This window comes from Myodes glareolus, chromosome 25 (genome assembly GCF_982192425.1).
Source record: "Myodes glareolus chromosome 25, mMyoGla1.1, whole genome shotgun sequence".
Taxonomy (NCBI): domain Eukaryota; kingdom Metazoa; phylum Chordata; class Mammalia; order Rodentia; family Cricetidae; genus Myodes; species Myodes glareolus.
Window position 1 is genome coordinate 33,203,813 of NC_142050.1, and position 23,166 is coordinate 33,226,978.

General features: G+C 42.2%; 2 protein-coding genes and 1 long non-coding RNA gene across 6 annotated transcripts in view; 2 read left to right on the forward strand and 1 right to left on the reverse strand.

Annotated features, from left to right (window-relative positions):
- Positions 1-13,543, forward strand: part of LOC146889490 (uncharacterized) — a 39,658-nt gene extending 26,115 nt beyond the window's left edge. Inside the window, exons 3-4 of the mRNA XM_087901745.1 lie at positions 982-1,100; positions 12,809-13,543. Coding sequence (XP_087757871.1) covers positions 982-1,100; positions 12,809-13,187 — 498 coding nt within the window. The 3' untranslated portion in view covers positions 13,188-13,543. The remainder of the gene's footprint in view (positions 1-981; positions 1,101-12,808) is intronic.
- Positions 13,544-15,984: 2,441 nt separating this feature from the next.
- Positions 15,985-23,096, reverse strand: LOC146889491 (uncharacterized). Its single transcript, XR_015736694.1, has 3 exons — positions 22,968-23,096; positions 19,922-20,103; positions 15,985-17,788 (listed from the first exon to the last, which is right to left on the reverse strand). It is a non-coding gene; the product is annotated as an uncharacterized LOC146889491 (long non-coding RNA).
- The window catches only part of Nup205 (nucleoporin 205), a 67,611-nt gene continuing 67,353 nt past the window's right edge, over positions 22,909-23,166 (forward strand). For 2 of the 4 annotated variants that reach the window (XM_085683732.2, XM_085683733.2), the window contains exon 1: positions 22,909-23,113. In XM_085683732.2, the coding sequence (XP_085539858.2) occupies positions 22,933-23,113 (181 nt within the window). In that variant the 5' untranslated portion in view covers positions 22,909-22,932. Of the gene's footprint in view, positions 23,124-23,166 lie in introns of all 4 variants that reach the window. The other 2 variants (XM_085683735.2, XM_085683736.2) reach the window with 1 other exon arrangement.

The following is a 23,166-nucleotide window of genomic DNA, read 5'->3' on the forward strand; positions in this document are numbered from 1 at the left end:
CAGCACGGCCCTGTGCAAAGAGCTAGAGCATGTTACTTAGTTACCATGTGGCCCACGGGGGAAGTGTGCTTGCAGGAAATTATGCCAAGGGTCATGCTTGAGATAAGTCAGGCATCTGGACCTAGAGACATCCTCCAAATAAGGGCAGGTAGAGAGCAGGAAGACACGCTGGGGAAGGAGTCCTCCATGTTGCCAGGCCTGGAGAAGGTGGCAACCTCTGACCAGCAGGGCCTCCCAACACATTTAACCTCATCGCTCCCAACTTCCCAAAGCTGATCTGCCTCAAAATCTTTTGCTTGAGTATATGGAAGGACCAGCGTTGACTTAGTTACTTTTTGGTTTCTGTGATTTAAAATAATGATAATAAAAAAAAACCCAGCAGAAGCAATTTAAGGGAGGGAAGGTTATGTTGGCTCACAATCCAAGGTTACAGTCCATCATGGAAGAAAAATCACAGTGGCAGGCGCCTGAGGGCAAATGGTCACCTGATATCCATAGTCAGGAAAGCCAAGAACAATGAGCACTCCAGCTCACTCACTTTCTCTATTTTAAATGGTCCGATACCCCTGGTCCCACCCACAGTGGACAGCTCTTCCCACTTCAACTAACGTCACCAAAATAATTCTTTGTGCGCATGCCCAAAATATCTTCTCTCCAGAGACTCTAGAGCATATCAAGTTGACAATTTAGATTAACCATCAGAAGGTACAAAACCATATTTGCAAAGGAGTTTTACATGGCCTTATGCTTACCTCCATTTGGGACCATCACAGTTGGCAATTCTCCAGAATTTCATGGGTGCGCGCACGCGCGCACACACACACACACACACACACATTTCTTTTTCATCATGAATTGCCTTAGTTCCTTTATCATTTTCTTGCCATTATTTACCTTCCACTTCACCTGGCATTCTTTGTAATACTATTTGAACCTGTGTGTTTTTTATAACAAACGTCTTTGCATTCTATACCTTTTCAGGGCTTAGGGCTGTTTGAATCAGGAAAAAAAATCTCTGTGTGTGTAGCCAAAGTTGCTTGTCTTCAGCAATCTCATTCTGCTCTCCGAACACTGTACATCCTTCTTAAACTATTGTGCTGGTAAGTGGATCTATTTATTCACCCAAATCTAGTATTCTTTTGCATAAGGCAAACTTCTAATTTCCATTACATTTTATTGTTTCTCTAAATTACTATGTATTTTTTTAAAAATTAGAAGTAAGTCCAGATAAGGTTTCAGAAAGCCTTCCTTTTCAGTGTTTTCATAATGTTACCAATCCTAAGTTTATTTATTTATTATCTATCTATCTATCTATCTATCTATCTATCTATCTATCTATCTATCTATCTTCTCTCGTATGTTACCTCCTGACCTCAGTTTCCTTTCCTCTTTACCTCCCAATCCCTCTTCTTACTTCCCCTCTCTCCCAAATTCAATCCTCCTCCATTTCCCTTCAGAAAGGAGCAGACCTCTCAGGGTATCAACTGAACATGGAGTAAGAAATTGGAATAAGACTAGACACAAACTTCATATCAAAGCTGGATAAGGCAACCCAATAAGAGAAAATAGGTTCCAAGTGCAGACAAAAGAGTCAGGATCAGTCCCCATTGTTGTTGGGGTTTTGTTTATTATTTATTACTCTTTTTGTTCTTTGGGGGCCCTGCCATCCAGCAACTGAATAAATACATGGAGACTTATTATTACTTATAAATGCCCAATCTTAGTTTGGCTTATTTTTAGCCAACTTTTCTTAACTTAAATTCTCCTGTCTACTTTCTGACTATGGTTTTTATCTTTCTCTATTCTATATACCTTTCTTTACATCCCACTCCATGACTTGCTGCGTAGCTGGATGGCTGGCCCCTGGAGTCCCTCCTCTCTTCCTTTTCTCAATCCTCAATCTTCTCCTCCCAAATTTCTCCTCCTGTTTATTCTCCCTGCATGCCAGCCCACCTATCCTTTCTCCTGCCTAGCTATTGGCCTTTCTCCTGCTTAGCTACTGGCCATTCAGCTCTTTATTAGACCCATCAGGTGTTTTAGACAGGCAAAGAGTTAAACAAAGTTAACCAAATGCAACATTAAAAAAATGCAGCACATCTTTGCATCATTAAATAAATATTCCATAGCATAAAAGAATGTAACCTATCTTCAGGTAATATTCTACAACTCCCCACTCCCACTGTTAGGAGTCTCACAGGAACACCAAGCTTCACAACCATACCATATACACAGAGGATCTAGGTCAGACCCATACAGGCTTCCTGATTGTCTTTCCAGTCTCTGTGACTCCCTAAGAACCCTGGTTAGTTAATTCTGTGGGCCATGATCTTGTGGTATCCTTGACCCGTCTGGCTCCTACAATCCTCCCTCCCCTGTCTTCCTTGCAGTTCCCTGAGCTCCACCTAATATTTGGCTTTGGGTTTCTGCATCAGCTACCATCAGTTGCTGGATGAAGCCTCTCTGATGACAGTTGGGCTAGGCACCATTCTATGAGTATAGCAGAATACCATCAGGAATCATTTCATTGACTTTCTTTTTAGGTCTCTGGGCCATTCAGGCAGTGTCAGTCATGGATCCTCTCTCCTGACATGGGACTCAAGGTAGATCAGTCATTGGTTGGCCACTCCCACAAGTTCTGCACCACCTGTACCCTAGCACATCTTGCAGGCAGGAAAGATTGTAAGGCAAAGGTTTTGTGACTGGGTCAGTGTTCCAGTCCACTTTTGGAGGCTTTGCCTGGTTACAGGAGATAGTCAGTTCAGGCTCTGTATTCCCCTTTACTAGGAGTCCTTACTAGGGTCACCCTCATAGATTCTAGGGAGTTTCCATTATAATAGGTTTCTACTTCACCCCCCAAATGCCCCCCATTGCAATTCTCTCTCTCTCTCTCAGTACTCTCTCCCTCCATTTCTCCCCCCATCCCTGCTATTCCCATCTCCACCCATCTTTAGTCCACCCCAAAAAATCTGTTTCCTCTTCCCAGGGAGATCCATGCAACCCCTTGAGCCCTGCTTGCTACTTGGCCTGCCTGGGTCTATGGATATAGCATGATTATTTTTTACTTAGAGCTTGTTTCTCCTTATGAGTGAGTACATACCATGTTTGTCTTTCTGGATCTGGATTACCTCACTCAGGATGATTTTTTTTCTAGTTCCATCCATCTGACAGTAAATTTCATAATGTCATTTTTTTTAACAGCTGAGTACTAATACTCCATTGTGTAAATGTAATACATTTTCTTTATCCATTCTTTGGTTGAGTGACATCTAGATTGTTTCCAGTTTCTGGTTATTATGAATAAAGCTGTTATGAACATAGTTGAGCACAGTTGTGTAGAATTGTGTTACTACTGAATTCCGGCACCTGAATCACCACCGTGAGACTGACTTTGATGCAAAAATAAAAATAAAATAAAAAATAAAAAGTTTTTATTCACGAGTTAACTGGGTCCCACCGTCTGTCCAAAGCAGCAATGGCAGCAACAACATCAGCAGCAACCATGAACAGATCTGGAGAGGGACCCAGAACAGAGAAAAAAAAAAAACAACAGGGGTTTATATAGGGGCAGAGGCTGGGGAGGGGGAATTTCAAGTTTTAGGGCTTGTGATTGGCTGACCCCCTAGTGGCCTGAGGGGAAATTCCAGGTTTCCAGGCTTGGAATTGGCAGATCTCCAATGAGGTAAGGTGCCTTCTAGGTCTGAGGGAAATTCCCAACTGCCAGGCACTGCCTGAAGCTCTGATTGGTCCATTTTTCCTGCTCAGGGATTGGCTGGTTTCAAGTCAGGGGCAGAAATGGCTCCATCTCTGAGGTCAAACTGTGTTTCTTTTTCTAGTTCTCTCTGCCTTTTTAACCCTAATTTTGGAGCCAAGGCAAATATCTTTGGCATGTCCTGAATGTAGGAACTTGGTGCATTCTTTTGTTCCTAGTTTCAGGGTTCGGAGACTTTTCTCCTGCTCCATGTTTGCGAACAAAGTGTCAACTCCCGAGACTCCTGACTCCTTTTCAGGTTGTTTCTTTCCCTGGGCCAGGACTTGCATCCTAGCCGTTAGGGGTCTGTGTTGGGGCTACAGATCAGGGCCTGGATCTCTCAAGTGAACATTCTTTGGGTTTTTCTGTGTAGCCCTGGCTGTCCAAGAACTAGTTCTGTAGACCAGGCTGGCCTCGAACTCACAGAGGTCTGCCTGTCTCTTCCTCCTGAGTGCTAGTATTAAAAGGCATGCACCACCACCACTACTCCCGGGCTGTAACCATTTTTTTAATTGGATTATTTGGTTTATTTATGTCCAGTTTCTTGAGTTCTTTATATATTTTGGATATTAGTCCTCTGTCAGATGTGGAGTTGGTGAAAATCTTTTCCCATTCTGTAGGCTGCCTTTTTGTTCTATTGATAGTGTCCTTTGCCTTAGAGAAGTTTTCAGTTTCATGAGGTCCCATTTATCCTATCAAGTTTAACGTATCTGGTTTTGTGTTGAAGTCTTTTATCCTCTTGGACTTGAGTTTCATGCAGGGTGATAGATATGGATCTATTTGCACTCTTCTACATGCAATTATCCAGTTAGACAAGAACCATTTGTTGAAGATGCTTTCTTTTTTCCATTGTATATTTCTGGCTTCTTTATCAAAAATCAGGTGTCCATAGGTGTGTGGATCTATGTCTGGGTCTTTGATTAGATTTCATTGATTAATCTATCTATTTTTAATGCCAATACCACATAAATTTTATTACAATAACTCTGTTAGTACAGCTTAGAATAAGGAATGGTGATATCTCCTAAAGTTCTTTTGTTTTAGCTATCCTGGATTTTTTGTTTTTCCATGTGAAATTGAGTATTGTTCTTTCAAGGACTATAAAGGATTGTGTTGAAATTTTGATGGAGATTGTATTGACTCTATAGATTGCTTCTGGTAAGATGATCATTTTTGCTACGTGAATTCTACTGATTCATGAGGTTGGGAAATTTCCATCTTCCCAACCTTCTTCAATTTCTTTCTTTAAAGACTTGAAATTATTGTCATACAACTCTTTCATTTGCCTGGTTAGAGTTACACTAAGACATTTTATATTATTTGTGGCTATTGCGAAGGGTTTTTTTCCCCTGATTTCCTTCTCAGCTCATTTGTTGTTTGTATGTAGGAGGGCTACTGAGTTTTTTGAGTTAGTTTTGTATCCAGTCACATCAATGAAGGTTTTTTTTTAATCAACTGTAGGAGTTCCCTAGTAGAATTTTTGGGGTCTCTTATGTATGCTATTATATCATCTGCGAATAATGATACTTTGACTTCTTACCTTTATATTTCCTTGATCTCCTTAAGTTGTCTTATTGCTCTAGCTAGAACTTCAACTACTATATTGAATAGATATGAAAAGAGTGGACTTGTCTTGTTCCTGATTTTAGCGGAATCGTTTTACATTTCTCTCCATTTAATTTGATGTTGGCTATAGTTTTGTTGTATGTTGCATCATGAATTAGCACTGCTTTCATTGTGTTCCATAAGTTTGCATATGTTTTGCATTTTATCTTCATTGAATTATAGGAAGGCTTTAATTTCTTTTTTTATTTCTGCCTGGACCCAGTAGTCATTAAGTAGAGAAAAGTTCAGTTTCCATGAGTTTGTAGGCATTCTGTTATTTCTGTTGTTGCTGAAAGCCAGCTTTAACCTGTGGTGGTCTGATAGGGTACATGTGGTTATTTCAGTTTTTTTGTATCTGCTGAAACTTGCTTTTGTGACCAATTATATGGTCAGATTTGGAGAATATTCCATGAGGTGCTGAGAAGAAGGTGTATTCTTTTGCGTTTAGGTGAAATGTTCTGTAGATGTCTGTTAGGCCCATAATGTATGTTAACTCCATTATTTCTTTTTTTAATTTTTGTCTGGATGACCTGCCCATTGGTGAGAATGGATATTCATGTCTCCCTATTAACGTGTGAAGTTTGATGTGTAATTTCACCTTTAATAATATTTCTTTTACAAATGTGGCTACCCATGTGTTTGGGGCATAGATGTTAAGAATATTTCCTTTGATGAGTATGAAGTGTCTTTCCGCTTCTCTTTTAATTAATTTTGGTTTGAGGTCTATTTTGATAGATATTAAGATACCTACCCCAACTTGCTTCTTGGGTCCATTTGCTTAGAAAATCTTTTCCCAACTCTTTACTCTGAGATAATGTCTATCTTTGATGTTGAGTTATGTTTCTTCTATGTGGCATAGATGCTGTTTTTGTATTCATTCTCTTAACCTGTGTCTTAACCTGGGAAATTGAGTCTATTGATATTGAAAGATATTAATGGCCAATGCTTGTTAATTTCTGTAATTTTGTTGTTGGTGGTGGTAGTGTAACTGGAGATTTTTCATCCTGCCTGGTCCTACAGCCACTTTTAAAATAACCACTCAGAAGATTAATATTACTTACATACTGTTTGGTCTAATAGTTCAGACTTATTATTAACTAGCTTGTACAACTTAAATTAACCCATTTCTATTAGCTTATATTTCACCATGAGGCTCGTGACTTGTTATCTCACATCTTACTTTCCTAATGGCTGATGCCATCTCCCAGACTCTACCTTCTTTCTCTGTATCTCTGCTTGGATTTCCCACCTAGCTATATTCTGCCCTGCCACAGGCCAAAGCAGCTTCTTTATTAACCAATGGTAATAAAACATATTCACAGCATACAGAAAGGCATCCCACATCATGGTAGTGTGTGTGTTTCCCTTCTTTTTGTTTTACTGGAGTGAGATTACTTATCTCCTGTGTTAACTACCTCCTTAGGTTGGAGTTTTTCCTTCTGTAGGACTGCATTTGTGGATAGATATTGTTTGTTGTTGGTGTTGTTATTTATTTTTTTTGATGTTTTGCCTGCCTGTGTATCTGTGTGAAGGTTTCAGAACTTCTGGAGCTGGAGTTTAGATAGTGTTTATATGTAACTTTTTCATGGAATATTTTGTTTTCTGCATCTATGCTGATTGAAAGATAGTAGTCTGGGCTGGCATCTCTGGTCTCTTAGAGTCTACAGAACGTCTGTCCAGGTCCTCGGCTTCTAGAGTCTCTGTTGAGAAGTCAGGTATAATTCTAATTGGTCTGTCTCTGTGTGTTACTTGACCTTTTCCCTTGCAACTTTTAATATTCTTCCTTTGTTCTGTATGTTTACTGTTTTGATTTTTATGTGGCAAGGGGACTTTATTTTGTGATTCAATCTATTCGGTGTTCTGTAAGCTTCTTGTACCTTTATAAGCTTGTTCTTCTTTAGGTTAGGAAATTGTTCATCTGTGGTTTTGTTAAAAATACTATCTGGGCTTTTGAGATGAAATTCTCACCTTCTTATATTCCTATTGTTCTTAAGTTTGGTCTTTTTATAGTGTTCCAAATTTCCTGGGTGCTTTGTGTCGGGAATTTTTTAGATTTAACATTTTCTTTGACCGATGTATCTATTTCTTCCATCGTATCTTCACCACCTGAGGGGCTGCCTTCCATCTCTTGTATTCTGTCAGTGATACGTATAGCTGTACTTCTTGTTCACTTACCTAGATTTTCCATTTCCAGAATTCCCTCAGTTTGCTTCTGTTTCCATTTTCACATCTCGAACAGGATTTATTCATTTCCTTCAACTGTTTTTTTTTTCTTCTTGGCTTTCTTTAAGGGGTTTATTGATTTCTCCAATTTATTTTTTCCTCGATTTCTTTAAGGGATTTATTCATTTCTTCTTTAAGGACATCTATCATCTTCATAAATTCGGATTTAAGGTCATTTTCTTGTGCTTTAGCTGTGTTGGAATAGTCAAGACTTGTAGTAGGATAAATGGACTCTAGTGACATTGTCCTGGCTGTTGTTGATTGTGTTCTTACATTGGTGTCTAGGCATCTGTGTTTGGAGGTAATTATAGGTCTAGGTGCTGATTTCTGAATTTGTCTTTGTTGAATGAGTGGTTTGTTTCTTTGTTTCTGTTTCCTCTTTCATCTTCTAGTCTTTTTGGCCTAAAGTTCTGGCAGTTGGCATGACCCCTGGTCCAGCAGGAAGTCTCCTTTGAGTTGGGAAATGGACTTCTGGAAGCTAGTATGGCCTTTGGTCCAGCAGGGGGTCTCTGCTTGTGTTGGGAGGGGTGGGGCACGGTGATGAGAAGGGGAGTGGGGGTTGAGTGGACACTGAGAGAGTGGAGAAGGTTTGTGAGTGGGCTGACTATATGGAGTTCCGGTGGCTTGTGTTGTCTCTGGTTCAGTAGGAAGGATCTGCCAGATTTGGTGGCTGGAGTGCTTGTGGCTGGCATGACCTCTAGCCCAGCAGTGAGTCTCTCCCTGAGTTCGCCTGTCAGTTTGTCTGACTGGCATGGCCTACACCTGAACAGCAGTTATCAGGCTAAGGTGGGGGTGAAGGCATGGCAGTGGGGGTGGGCGGGGAAGTAGTGGCCGTGAGCTGGGTCTTTGGGATTTGAACTGAGGGTATGGAAGGGTTCTGTGGGCACGCAGACAGCCTATCTATTCTTCTGGTTCGCATGGCCTGCACCTCACCAACCCTAATTTTTATGGTCTGTGGGCGTAGGTTTATTTTTTTTTTAAATTTTGTTTCTAATGACAAAAATAAGATCTAGATGTCGAATGATAGTAGACAGGCTGAAGGAATTGTGACATCTTCATACAATAGAGTCCTATGCAGCTGCATAAAAGAATGATGCAGGTTCATATAGACTGGCCCGAAAACATATGGAAGAGGAATGGGTCAGAAGTGGGTGTATGGTCTATTTATGCTTGTGAAAACAATCATACATGCAAACACCGATTACAGAAGGGTACACAGGGAGTTCATCACAGTGTTTACCTCTGAAGAGGTAGTCTGTTGGGAGGAACTCTTTTCCCTCGAGCCTCAGTATGGTACCAAAATAGGATCCTTTTTTTTTTTCTTTTCTTCCTACTAGGGGAAATCCAGAGGCATTGACAAACAATGTACTAATCTATGATTCATATGAAAGACCTTGAAAAAACACTCTATTCAGAGATCATTTGGTTTAAAAGTTAAATATTTTCTGATCTTTTCTATCAGTTTCATTGCCATAAGACTTTGGGAGGAAAGTAAGATCTGTAATTTCGGTTTGGCCTTCTAGAGAAGCTGGCCTTGTTTTTCTTTTCTTTTCCTTTGGTGCTAAGAGTTAAATCTAGACTTTACCGTGTTGAGTGAGTGCTGTACCTTTGAGCTGTACCCCAGTTCTAATTTGCATTTTGAAGTATTTTAGGGCACAGACATTGAATAAGAACCCGCATCCCCACTTTTATGTAATTTACTTGTTCAGCAAATACTTGTCATCTGTGGGTCCAGAATCAATACTCCATATTGTGGTGTCTTAAACACTCACTATAAGAAGGTTTCAGAGCCTCCAGTGAGAAAAAAAATAAAAGGGAAAAAAGCAATAATGGTAACTTTGGGAAAAAATTAGCATTTATTTGGTAGGTGGATTTTTTTTTGAGCCACTAGCTCACAAAAAATGATATGGAGACTTACTATTAATTATGAAAACTTGACTGTAGCTTAGGCTTTTCCCACTAGCTCTTATAACTTAAATTAACTCATTCATATTAATCTAAGTTTTACTTCATGGCTTTTTATCTCTCTTCCATTTTATGCCTCCTGTTTCCTCTCCTAGATTCACCTGTTCTTCTCTTTCTGTCTGGAAGTCCCACCTAACTTCTTCCTGCCTAGCTATTGGTCATTCAGCTCTTTATTAAACCAATCAGAAGGTACCTTGGCTAAGACTCATCTTCACAGTGTACAAAAGATTATCCCACATTTATTTATATTGTGAAAAAGTATCAGGAGATAACCTACATGCTTAGGCACACATGTGGAGGTCAGAGGACAGACATTTATGGAATTGGTTTTCTCCTTCTCTTATGTGGGTCCTGGGGATGAAACTCAGGAAGCATCTTACTAGCTTCATCGTGAACAATGCTAACTCTTGCTCTGTCATTGAGAGCATAGTTCTGTGAGATCTTATCCCAATTTCTCACTTGGGAAACAGGAGGCACAAGATGGAAGAGAGGTAAAAAGCCATGAAGTAAAACCTATTGCTGTGAAGAGACACCATGACCATGGCAACTTTTATAGAGAAAACATTTAATTGGGATGGCTCACTTGCAGTTTTAGAGGTTCAGTCCATAATCATCATGGCGGGGAGCATGGCAGCAGGCAGGCAAATGTGGAGCTGGGAGTCCTTGCATCTTGATAGACAGGCAACAGGAAGTTGATTGATTGTCACGCCGAGTGAAGCTTGAGAAAAAGACCTCAAAACTTGCCCCCAACAAGATGATGTTTCAGATTTGTAAATAAAATAATCCTTTCTGCCTTTGTCCTCTAATTTGGCACTCTACTGACATCTAGCAATGCTGTGAGGATCAAGGTCTGTTTGTTTGTTTGTTTGTTTGTTTCAAAAAAATTTATTTATGTATATGAGTCAATGGTAGATGGTTGCTGAAAACTCAGGTCTACTGGAAGAACAGTTAGTGCTCTTATTCACTGAACTATCTCTCCAGCCCAATCTTAAGCTCTTTTCTAAAGATGTAGACAATCATTTCCACCTTGAGCCATTTGTAACTCTAAACAAAAAAGTAAAGCAAGTAAAGGCAGAGGTATGTGGTGCTTCGCTCAGCGGAGCTGCAATTCTAATGCTTACCAACTTTCCAGTGGGGAAGGCCAGTGAAAAATGACCAATCTGAGCCTCAGAGAAGCTGTCAAGAGCCTCCACATTTGTTGGAATGTCTTTCTGCTTGGTTGCTTTCTCCCTTCCTTTGCATTCGTTCAGTAAGTCATTCATTCATTCAGTCATTTATTCGCTTAGTAGTTCTGGACATTGACTCTGGAGCCAGACGACCTGGGTTTTAATCCTGGCTTTGCTACCTATTACCACTGTGACCTTGCTCCAATTATTCAACCACTGTGTGCTCAACTTTCTTTTAACTGTAGAATTTTGACACGTCCTAGAGTTTAATATTTGTCTGTTAATTAGCTTAATAGATTACACATTGAGGACTGTGGTCCACGCGTTGAGTCAGGTGCTTGGATATGATGGTGAATGAGATGGGCACAGAATCTGCTTCCATAACTTGGAGCCCATAGAGACAGGCCGTTGAAGATGTGACTATGTGCCTGAATAAAATGTGGAGTGTTTTGATGGCGGGAGAGAAAGGCGTTATGAGAACACAGAACAGGAGATACTTCTAACCAAGGTCACATGGAGGTCTCCTTGTTCTCAGAAGGAGTTTGGCAGGCATCTAAGAAGGAGATGTAGCCTACAGTTGAGAGATCCTGAGAAGCCCAGCTTTCTGCATGAGTTTCACCACATGATGTCAACTGCATCACTTGACTCTTAAGGAGTGAAGATTAAATGAGCTTGAGGTTCTCAGACAGAACACTATCTAGAATATGACATGAAAAATACCACCCACGTGATGAGTATTAGATACTACTATACAAGACCAAGCACTAGTTCATGTGATAATGGGATAATAATTCCATAATGTCGATGCTGTCAGTTTTGTCTGTCTTTCTTCTTTAACTAGAAAGACGACTTCCTCTTTTACCTTTCATGAGAAAGGTAAACATTTTAGAACAGAATACAGCTTGGGGGGCTTGTAGAGGAACTTACTGGAGACTGAATTCAGGGACTTATGCTTGCTAGTTAACCTCTACCAATGAGCCACACCCCTAGCAGTACCGTGAGCATGGTAATTTTCTTGCCTCTTTTGCTTAAGTCAGTGTTGCAATCTCTCTCTTTATTCCCCTTCAGGCTAGCCTTTAGTAGAAGATTTAAAAGAGACTTTTGTGGAAATATGAAAGCGTGGTCTAGACTCTAGAGCTTCTTAAATGCACAGATAATACCAGCATCACTTATAAAGGATTTCCGCTTTCTTCTTTTAGAGGGAACACTGACCTTACAATTGGATCTTGTAGGCTGTGTCTAGCTGTGTTACTTCCTGGATGGTCTTAGACAGGCCAATTGACTTGTCTGACCCAAAGTTTGCCTACCTGTGAAATGGTCATTTATTGAACTGTTGTGAGGAAAAATGAGACAATACAAGCATGTTGCTGGGTCCTAATGGCTCCCTTGGGGGAGGGGGTGAGAAGGCGTGGCATCAACGGCATTGACACCAGGTAAAAAGGCAAACAGCAGACTTATTTATTCATCAGTGGGGAGAGCCTTATATTCCCTCCTCCCAGCACCCAGGCTGCATTCTGATCCATTGACATTGCTTGGTCGTCTCTCATTGACCAGGCATGATCAGGACCTCTGACAGCGCCTGTTGCTAGGCCCTCAGCCAGACTCCAGGTTGGCTCATCTCTTGGCCTTGTAGGCCTTATCTTCCTACACTTGCAGAAGGATCCTACGAAGATCACACACATTTTTCTGTTATGTTACCTGGTCAACTTTTCTTTGTGGCTGGCCACTTCCATTAGCTGTTCATATTGCCCCATGAATCCTAAGCTACCTGTGACAAAACTTTGGCTCCTTGCTTTAACTCCACATCAATCCAAGAAGCCAGCTAGAGTTTAAATTATTGGTTAGGGGGAGTTGTAAATTCAAGAAAAACCCCTGAAAGTATTCTTTTTGTTTCTTTTTTACCCCATTCTTTTTCTCCCCTCTCTCCTTCACTTCTTGAAAACCCTTCCTCTACTCATTCAACGAAAAAAAGAGGCAAAAGGAGTCTTATTCCCATCTTCCTATCTAAATTTCTATGATGTTTTATTTTGTTTATTTACTCTTTAAGGTGTGTGTATATGTGTGCCCATCCCTATGACAATATGTGCATTTATGTGTGCAGGTGCCCACAGAGGTCAGAAGAGGACATCAGATCCCTTGGAACTGGAGTTACAGACATTGTGGGTCCAAGAATCCAGACTCCAGGCCTCACGATGGAGCAGCATGTGCTTTTAACTGCTGAGCCTTCTCTGCAGCTCTCTATACTAGCATTTCACAGAGGCATGGGTGTGTGGTTATGTGGGGATGCATCTGTCACTAGTACTAAACCTCTTTCCTTTTTTCATTTGTTTTCCTTAGTGGGGAACCTAATAAATGCACTGAATTTACCTGAAGAGACTCTAATATGGTCTAGCTATTCTGAGCTCAGAGCGCATTTCACACACTTAGATCAAGTGATTTACTCAAGGGAGTTTTCAAGGGGGTTAAAAATAGAGATCTGAATCCAGACAGTTTTGTTCAGAGACTTTTGAGGGGGTGAAATCGTGCCGGCTGCAGACTAGGGTCTTTGTTAAGGGAAAAAATGCAACATACAAAGCATTGCAAAGCACCACTGGGGGAATGTCTGAGTATTTTCAACCTTTGCCAGGGATGGGTTTGTCTGGAATTACATTTCCTTTCCTGCCTGTGTTTAATCACAGTCGCAGCTGAACTCAGTAGCATATAATAAAGGTAACAAAAACTTGCAGAAATATTTCATTAATCCAGATTCTTTGAAATTAATATCCGAAAATTCCTTCTTCCACCAAGAAATTAAGATTGCATATAAAGATAACAATTACATGTCCTCGCTTTCTTTTTTAAAAAGCCAGTTTTAATTTTAAATATTTATCGGTATTAAACTTTGTCCCATATTTAGCTTATATTTTTGAAGGTCTTTTATGAAGAAAATTTAATGTCACTTATTGTATGTGTGAGTATGTGAGTGTCTGCATGTGTTTGCAAACATGCATGCTAATGTCAGTGGAGACCAGAAGAGGACTCCGGATCCCCAAAAGCTGTGGTTACAGGCTGTCATAAGTGGCTTGATGTCATTGTTGGGAACCCAATTCTAGTTCTCAAGACAAATCTGTGACTGTTCTTGACCACTGAGCCCTCTATCCAGGCCCTGTCATGAAGTCCTTACTTAGGAAGACTAAGACAGGAGCTATTCTGCAAACTCACAGCAGAGAATGCAGGTTTGCAAATTACAATCCATACAGTTCACAGATCTCTGGTTTGTTGGTGCTAGAATCCAGGGCAGGGCATAAGCATGCCAAGCACTCTGCTACTGACCCATAGCTCCTGCCCCAGAGGACACGGAAGTGCCTGGCTACCGTGAACACTAAGCAGTTAACAAACCAGCCCCCTGACTATTTTAACCGTGTCCTAGCTGGTTTGAACACTTCATAGACACTGTGAAGAAACTGCCTTTCAGATGCCAGGAATACTGCTGCCTCAGCTACTGACCATTTGTTGTGTTTCTGGAGGCTTTACTCCAGTCTCTAGCACCCCAGGGAAAGTACCCTGGCTTTGGAAGACTTGTCTCCAGACATCCTAGAACTCTAGGTGGCCCTGCTCACTCTGTAACTACTTTTACACATATTGCATGGAGGGGGCTACACTCCTGACATTCCCGACTCCAAAGAGCGCCTGTGGTTTGTGAAAATCAGTGTTTGTGATTGGTCGTTATATAAGGCTTGTGGTTGGAAGTTATCTGTGTTGTGATTGGTGCAGATCACACCTGCATATCGCATACTTGACACACTCTTTCTGGCGATGTAACCAAGCAGGTCGTCTTCTGTGTGTTGCCCTTAATAGCACAGCGTTGGGCTCGAAAACATATCTTCTCTTTAATTTTTTTCCTGTTCATTTGTGACCTCAATCACAAGTAGAGAAGGCTGGGGTGGCAACAGGATGGGAATGGCAGTGCTGGAGCAGCAGCAGTGACTGTCCTCACGAGCATCCCATCTATATATTTCATGCTGATTATAAGTGCACACTCATCATTTGCAAGACACCGAGTTCAGTCCCAGCCTCTTTACCCTGCTTTCTTTCTTTCTGCTTCCCATTTCCTCCATCTTTATGTAGTTATGTGTATCCATGTTTGTATGCATATGGGCATATGTGTGTGAGCATGTGTGTGTTCTCACGTGTGAATGTGAAGATAAAGGCCTGAGATTGATGTTGGAAATAATCCTGGATTTCTCTTCCACCTTATTCAATGGGACAAGATCAAACTCAGAGCTCAATGATACGGCTCTTCTCCCTTGCCAGCTTGCTGTGGGACCCTATCTCTACCCTCTAAGGCTCATGTGATGGCTAATCTTGGTTGTCCAGTTGATTGCATCTGGAATCAACTAAAACTCAAGTGACTGGGCATGCCTGTGAAGTGTTTTCTTGACTAAATCATTTGAGATAAGAAAGCTCGCCCTAAATCTTGGCCACACCTTTCGCTGGCAGCCCACATAAAATGACATGAAAGGAGAAAGCTTCTGCATTTTGCCTGCTTGTCCTTACTCTCACTGGCAAGTTCATCTGTCCTGCTGCTGAGCATTCCACTGCGATGGGCTTTTCTTAGGAGTCTTAGGACTGAAGATCAGCTGCTCTCATAGGAATCCTCGAGGACTCTAGTACCAGACTGGGGCTGCTGAGACACCCAGTCTCGTAGACTGAACCACTATGGGCCTTTTTGTTGGGAGAGAGCCATTGTTAGACTACATGGGCCACTGCCTCTAAATCACTCTAATAAACTCCACACACGCACGCATGCACACACATGCGCACGCGCGCGTGCACACACACACACACACTATATATATAGATATGAACTTAGAGAACCTTGACTAACATAGTTGGAATCACAGGTTGGCTGCTGTACCACACAGCATTCATGTGGGTTCAGGGACTCTGAATTTCAGTTCTTGTACTTGCGGAACAAGCATTTTAATCACAGAGCTACTTCCTCCACCTCTGATCCTACAAACAAATTGACTTGCTTCTGAGTTATTGTGCTTATGGCTGCAGATGGTCAGTGAGCACGTGTGCACATGTGTGTTGTTCCAGATCGAATCTAGGGCATTGCACATTCAAAGCAAGTACTCTATCACAGAGTCCCAACCCCAGAAGAGATGGAAAGATAAAACTATGCAAAATTCTGCTCTTGAGTTCCAGATCTTCTCATTTTAGAAGCATTCACCTTAGCCTTATCACTACTTTTGTGTTTATTCAATGTGTTACTTGAAAATGTATAGAGCTGTGTAACACAATTCAATCATATGGTTGCAACTAGAGTGTCATGCAAACTCCAGCGACAGAATTCATTGATGCTTAGTGCTGAATTGATACATCTTTATTCAATAGCCCCCTTTCATTTTTTCTCAATTAAGAAAAATGCTTTATCCTCAATATCCTACTGCAAAGAATACTTTTTAAGTGCTTTATTCCAAAGCCATATTTCACTGAATCCTCATAGCAACTCAAGGAAAGAATTGTTTCTATTTCAACTAGTTAGGAAACTTAGGCTCGGGAAGTCAAAAACCTTGCTCACTTTCACATATCAAAGTCACTGGTGAATTAGGAGTTAGGTTCAGAGGAATTTGGGGGTGTCTCTGCAACTCCACCAGCACCCAATGGCTGCCATTGTTTATCGTTCTCTTCTTGACACCTCAACGCTTTGGGAAATGGGAAGAGAAGGCACAAAATACACACTGTCAAAGAGTCACCCTAAGCCAAGGAAAGAAAAGGAAGGACACAGCGGATTGCTCTGTGTTAGTCCAGAATTCTTTTTCTCTGACTTAGTTACTTTATGTTTTTTCTTTCTTTTGTTCTTTGCTTTTGAGTTTTCATCATGCCCCGGACAATTCAGCAGTTCATTTCAATCCAGATGCTTCCTTGTTCCTGTAGAAACAGCTGCACTGTGAACGTTTTCCTTACCTTCAGGATGAATGTTTGGCTCTTTCCTTATCTGTAGATCGAAGCACCCCCTTTGCCACTGTCCACACTCTGCCTGTCCAGGCCCAGTTTTTGCAAGGAGAACACCTGTTTATCCCAGCCGCATGGCTAGTTTAGCCCTGAAATAATCACACAGAAACTGTATTAATTAAATCACTGCTTGGCCCATTAGCTCTAACTTCTTATTGGCTAACTCTTACATACTAGTTTAACCCATTTCTAGTAATCTGTATGTTGCCACGTGGCAGTGGCTTACTGGCAAAGATTCAGTATGTCTGACCCTGGAGGCTCGGATGGCATCTCTCTGACTCTGCTTTCTTCCTCCCAGAATTCAATTCTGTCTTCCCTGCCTACCTAAGTTCTGCCCTATCTACAAGCCAAGGCAGTTCCTTTATTAACCAATGAAAGCAACACATAGACAGAAGGACCTCCTACATCAGCCATGCTATTCCCAGGACACAGTCCAGACTCTTAAAAAAAGAGAGTTTTTTGTTTTGAGTAAAGACTTTTTAATGGATAAATTTTATAAAGGCACTAGAGAACCATGTAGTGCTGCCTGCCTTGGATGCAGTTTTGGGCCACAGATCTGTACATTCCTTTGTAGCTGATCTGTGTCCCCTTGGTTGACATCTGCAATATCTCCAAAATAAAGAAACATTCTATCTTTCCAATTAGCATAGCTGGATGGACTCTTTTCTCAGCTATGGTTTGCCTCTTTCTCTTTCTTTCTTTCTTTCTTTCTTTCTTTCTTTCTTTCTTTCTTTTTCTTTTGTGAGACAAGGACTTCTCTGTGTAACACTCTTAGATATCCTGGAACTTACCTGTTAGACCAGGCTGACCTCAAACTCACAGAGATCACCCTACCTCTGCCTCCATCATGGTGGGATTAAAAGCACGTGCCACCACATCTGGCTCTGATTTGCCTTTTTTAACTGTGTCCATCACTATGTCACCCGCCAGCAGGAGGACGTCTGTCCAGCCATCCCTTGATTCCCTTCACAGACATGGTATTGCCAGCATGGTCGATCATAGCTCCCACCGGAAGACTCAGAGAAATCCAGAAATTCACGCTGGAGGGCCCGCCATGTCCTTTATTCAACATCTTGAGCACCTGGAAAAGAGTGAAAAAGAAATTTATTTATTTAATGTATATGTATTTCACCTGCACGTAAGTACATGCACCACATGTGTGCCCACAGAGGCCAGAAGATGGCTTGTGATTCCCTGGAACTGGAGTAACAGCGGATTGTCAGCCTCCATGTGAGTGCTTGGAATTGAACCCAAGGGCCCTGCAAGAGCAGCCAGGGCTCTGAGCTACGGCTGAGCCATCCCTGCAGCTTCCAGTCCAGACTCTTTTGGATCATTTGAATTGATTTCAAAATGGAAGTTTTACTCTGCACAACCTAGTGTTTTGTTTTAGGCTAAGTAATTATGGTTCATACCCTTGTTGGGACCAGAGATTTGACACAGGAGTAAATATGGTGTGGCCCACCTCTTTCATAGCCACACGGGACAACCTGGTATTAACTCATCATCCTAATTCTAGAGTTTTCAAATACTCTCAAGAGACTATCTTCACAGTCAGGCGTGGTGGCACACACCTTTAATCCCAGCAGGGGTAGGTGAAACTCTGAGTTTAAGGCCAGTCTGGTTTAAAATGGAGTTCTAGGGCAGACAAGTCTATACAGAGAAATATCCTGTCTCCAAAAAAAAAAAACCAAAAAAACAAAAAACAAACAAAACCAAAATAGAGAGAGAGAGAGAGAGAGAGAGAGAGAGAGAGAAGAGAGAGAGAGAGAGAGAGAGAGAGAGAGAGAGAGAGAGAGAGACCTGCTTATGAACCTGTCTTTAATAAACCCGTAGTGCACTCTGGCAATGGATTTTTATTAGTTTTCTGTCATTGTGACAAAATGCGCAAGGCAACAAAATTAGTGAGAAGATTTATTTTATTTTAGTTTTTTAAAGACTTTAGTCTATGGTCACTTGGCTCCTTTGCTTTGGGCTTTTGGGGAGGCAAAACATCATGGTGGGGGTGTGTAGTGGGGCATGACTGCTTTCCTCACGGTGTCCAGGAAACTGAGAGAGGGCTTGCATTTATAACCAAGTCTTGCCTCCTAAACATATTAAGCCACGGGCCCAAAACTGAATTAATTCATCCATGAAATCAGAGCTCTCACTACCCAGTCAGTCCCAAAGGCCTTGCTTCTGAATGCTGTTGCAGTGGGGAACAAGTTTTCAACACATGAGCTTTGGGGGACAAATAAGACCAGGAAGAATGGTACATGCCTTTAATCAGGGGCAGGTGGATCTCCATGTGTTTGAGGCCAGCCTGGTGAGTTCCAGGGCAGTTAGAGAGGGCTACAAAGAGAGACCCAGCAATGATAAGGAGGAAAATAGCAGCTTTCTTTTGCTCAGTTCCACTCATCTGAGAAACTTTTATTCATTATTTACTGGGCACTCCTCTATGTGGATATTTCTGTCCAGAAGGAAGAAGTTACAAAAAACTATACATTGTGGGAGAGCACGGGAGGGAATTTTAACCCAGCCTGGGTTAGGAATGGGGTGAGGTAATGGGGTAATGGAGTAATGCCTGGGTTGAGACCTGAAGGCCAAAGCAGAGCAACAAGATGAAGAAAGGATGCTCTACAAAGACCATATCAGCAGACATTCAGGGAGAAAGAAGATGGGGAGTAAAGAGAAGAGGAAGGGTTTCAGGAAGAGGCGGGTTACAGGATGGAAGATGGGTTGGAAATAAGCAGTACTGGGGAGGTAAGGGTGGACTGGAAGAGCCCAGTGTACGGAGAGTCGTCTTTTCACACGGCCCGTTTGCTTCATTATGATCGTTCAGTCCCTGGGATGGGGGGATCTAAGGTGAATGTACTTTCTTCTCCCCCACATGATTGCTAGTATCCCAGGGCAAGGGTCTCTCAGAGGCAGCCTTTTAATACCCACTGTCTCCAATAAGCTAATAGTTTTAGTGAGAAGGCAAGTGTCAGGGGGTCTAGGACTATCACACAGAGAGGTAAAACAGGGTGATGGGGTGACCAGGACAGGAGCCCGACAGCTGTGGCAGTAGGGAGGGATTGAGGATGACCTTGCACAGTTTCCACTAACACAGACCCTTTGCCTCGAAGAAGTGCTGTGATCAGGTTGCCAGTGCCTCTGAGCAGGCCGGAAAGGAAGGGAAAGGCAATTCAGATATGCAGAACAGTGGCAAAGGCCTCGGTATGCGACTCAAAATTACCTTCTCCCAGGAGGAGGAAGGAGACTCACGGGATGACTCTCATGTTTCTGACTTTGGTGTTTTTGTGGCTAAGAATGGTTTGACACTTGGGTAAGAGTCCTGTTGTTCCCACATAGGAATCTCGAGTGGGCAAGGCAGAGTTCTTTCAGTGTGACAGTTTGTAGCGCTTGAGGATCCAAGACCTAGGATTTAGAGCAGAAGATCAGAAGTTTATAGCTTCAGGTCCTGGAAGTAAACACTTATTGCTCCAGATTTTAGAAGTTAGAGACTTATTCAAAGTACTCTGGTTCGAGACTTATTGCTCTTACCTTTCCCCTCCATCTTAGTCTGTTTTCCTGTTGTGGTGATTAAAAAAAAAACAACAACAAAAAACCACTCTGACAAACACTGCTCAAGAGAGTATGGATTTATTTCCGCTCTCAGTGCAAGGGTACACGCTATCATGGCTGGGGAGTCTCGACAGCAGGACCTTGAAGCCACGGATATTACATCCGTCATCAGGAAGCAGAGCATGAGGAATCCATGCATGCTGCTGCTCAGCTCCCCCTCTCCACTCAGCCAGGGAACGGTGCTACCCACAGAGGCCCTTTATCGTGTCTCAATAAACATAATCGAAAGAACCATCCGCAGGCATTCTCACAGCTGAGTCTAGATTCTGTGTACTTGACAATACTGACCACCAAACCATCCATGTTTCTGCCACTTAGTGACTACTGTAATTCTTGGCTTCTAGAAGTAGCAAGCAGCACCAGGAAGCAGCAGTAAGCAGTGTCTATTAGGGCCACAGCTCTTGGGTCTAGGTATCAGGTCCATAGTCATTGACAATGTATTTCAGCACTCAGACTGAGAGCCTCAGGACCATAGGCCCTTGAGTTTTAGCAGCTCCTTAGACCTTTCCCTTCCATCGACAAGCCCACAGTTTCCCATCCCCTCTGGTTCTTCATGGGCTTCTATCTTGAGCATTGAGGGTCCATCCTTTCTTGACTTTTTTATACTGCCACCATTCATTCTCGTCTCGGTCACATCTTAGGATTTTGGTGTCCTATTCCCCTGGGGAACCTCTGTTGCTGAAAGTGCTGCTGGTGCTGCTATTTCCTGCCCCTGCCACCTTTGCAACTGTCCTGTCTTTATGTTACCAGCTCAGCATGCCATACTGATCTGAAAGATTAAAGAAGGTCTTAAGGATGCAACAGAGGGGCAGTACGGAAAGGGTGCCCCCCAGATGACTTGAAAAGAGAGCCAGTCTGTTTATATAGCCAGAAAGGATATGCAGTAGGGGTGTTTGCACCATTCATGGCACAACCCTTCATGCACATAAGGACTTATGATCTGTATCAATCCCAACCCCTCTAATGAGCCCACACCAGGAAGAGGGCACCTCCTGTAGCCTGGGTGAAAATGACTACCGGGTCATTTAGAGTTCTTATTACGGTGCATTCAAAGGCCAGGACAGGATGTTTGGAGTGACCATGACAGGAGCATGTCTTCAGTGGTGTGTAGATGCTAGAGGATCCTTAGGGTGAGTGTACACCTCCAAAATAGTAGGGCTGCCGTATCGGCAGTCTGGGCAGTTGCCAGTAAAAGGCTGCTGGGTCAGAGCTCTCCATCGAAGGCTCCCAAGTATAAGTGAAGAACTGTCAAAAAAGTCCATTCTTGACAGTTGCAATCATTCATAGAAAATTACACGGATTTTACAATAGACTTAACGAAAGCTGGAGTCGGAAATAGCAATTCTAATAGCATTTAGAAGTTAGTGGGCTTTTTTGGACTCTTTTCCCCACTCGCTAGCCCACTTCCATCCTTGGAAATGTTCTTTCTTTTTTTTTCTTCCTCCCTCCCTTCCTCACTTCCTCCCTTCCTCCCTCTCTCCCTCCCTTCCTCTCAGTCCCCCTCCCCCCCCCCAGGGTTTCTCTGTGTAACAGAGCCCTGGGTGTTCTGGAGCTCAGTTTGTAGACCAGCCTGTCCTTGAATTCACAGAGATCCGTCTGCCTCTGCCTTCTGAACGCTGAGATTAAAGGTGTGTGCCACTATGTCCTTTCCCTAGAAACTTTTTCTCCGTCTCTCCTGGTGGCTGCTGGGACTTTCACTAAACCTGTACTGTTTTTCTCTATAATTCTAATAAAATTGTTGTTGAGCTTTTTAAAGAGTTACTCGATAGTATTTAATAATACTTAACAGTGATTCACTCCCACACCCACATGCCAAGGAAGAAGCGGTTCTCTCTAATCTGTCTCAGTGGCCCCTCACAATCATCTGTAACTCTTGTTCTGGGATCTGAAGCTCTCTCCTGACCTCTTATGGCACCAGGCACATACATACACCACACACAGACTTAACATGCAGGCAGGCAAAACATCATATTCCTAAAGTAAAATAATAAAAAAAGAGTTTTAAAAAGGGCTTTGGGTATAACATGAGCCAGGCCGTAGGTTGAATCCCCAGTACTGGAAAAATAAACACATATAAAAACATAAAAGTTAGCAAATAAAAATTTAACAAGTGTGTTTAGTTTTTTTGGTCGTTCAGGTAGAAAAACACTTGGTTATTATGAAATTGTGTCTGGAATTTACTTCAAAATAATCTTTTGGGGATGAGGAAGCAAATGGGTGACATTTTTTAAATCGGGCAGATAGTATTCTAATTTTGCAGATGTCTGAAAATTTCATTATCCAATGTGACTATGTCTACACAATATGCTTACTAAATAGAAATGCCATAATCACTTAAGACTCACTTCGTTCTACTTCCTCAAGGTAAGGAAGAGAGTCAAATACAATTTAAATTGAAATGAAGGTAATGATTTGTTTTTAAGAATTTTATAAAACCATAGGTAGGCGTCTTTCGAAGAACTTTTTTTAAACTATTCCGGTGATGAACGTTTTTCATACTAGCTAACTTCACGTCTCACTAGAAATAAACTACAAGTCCCAGGATGCAGTGCACGATTAGTCTCCGAACCGGCTGCCCTCGCCTTATTTGAACGGGAATGGTTTGAGTGAGAATTGATAACTATGGGTCAGAGCCGAGTCTGGAGTCTTGCACACACCTGCTCGAGCCCCGCACGTCGTTCTCAGGGGGATTCGGGGCGCCTTTCTGTTCAGGCGTCGCCGCGGGCAGGCCCTCCGGTCCAGGGTCCTCCCTGCGGCAGGAGGGCTCCGGCAGTCCTCCTCCAAGATGGCGGCGCTGTTGGCGGTAAATTCGGGTGAGCGCGCAGGGCCATGGGGGGACCCGCAGAGACCCACGGG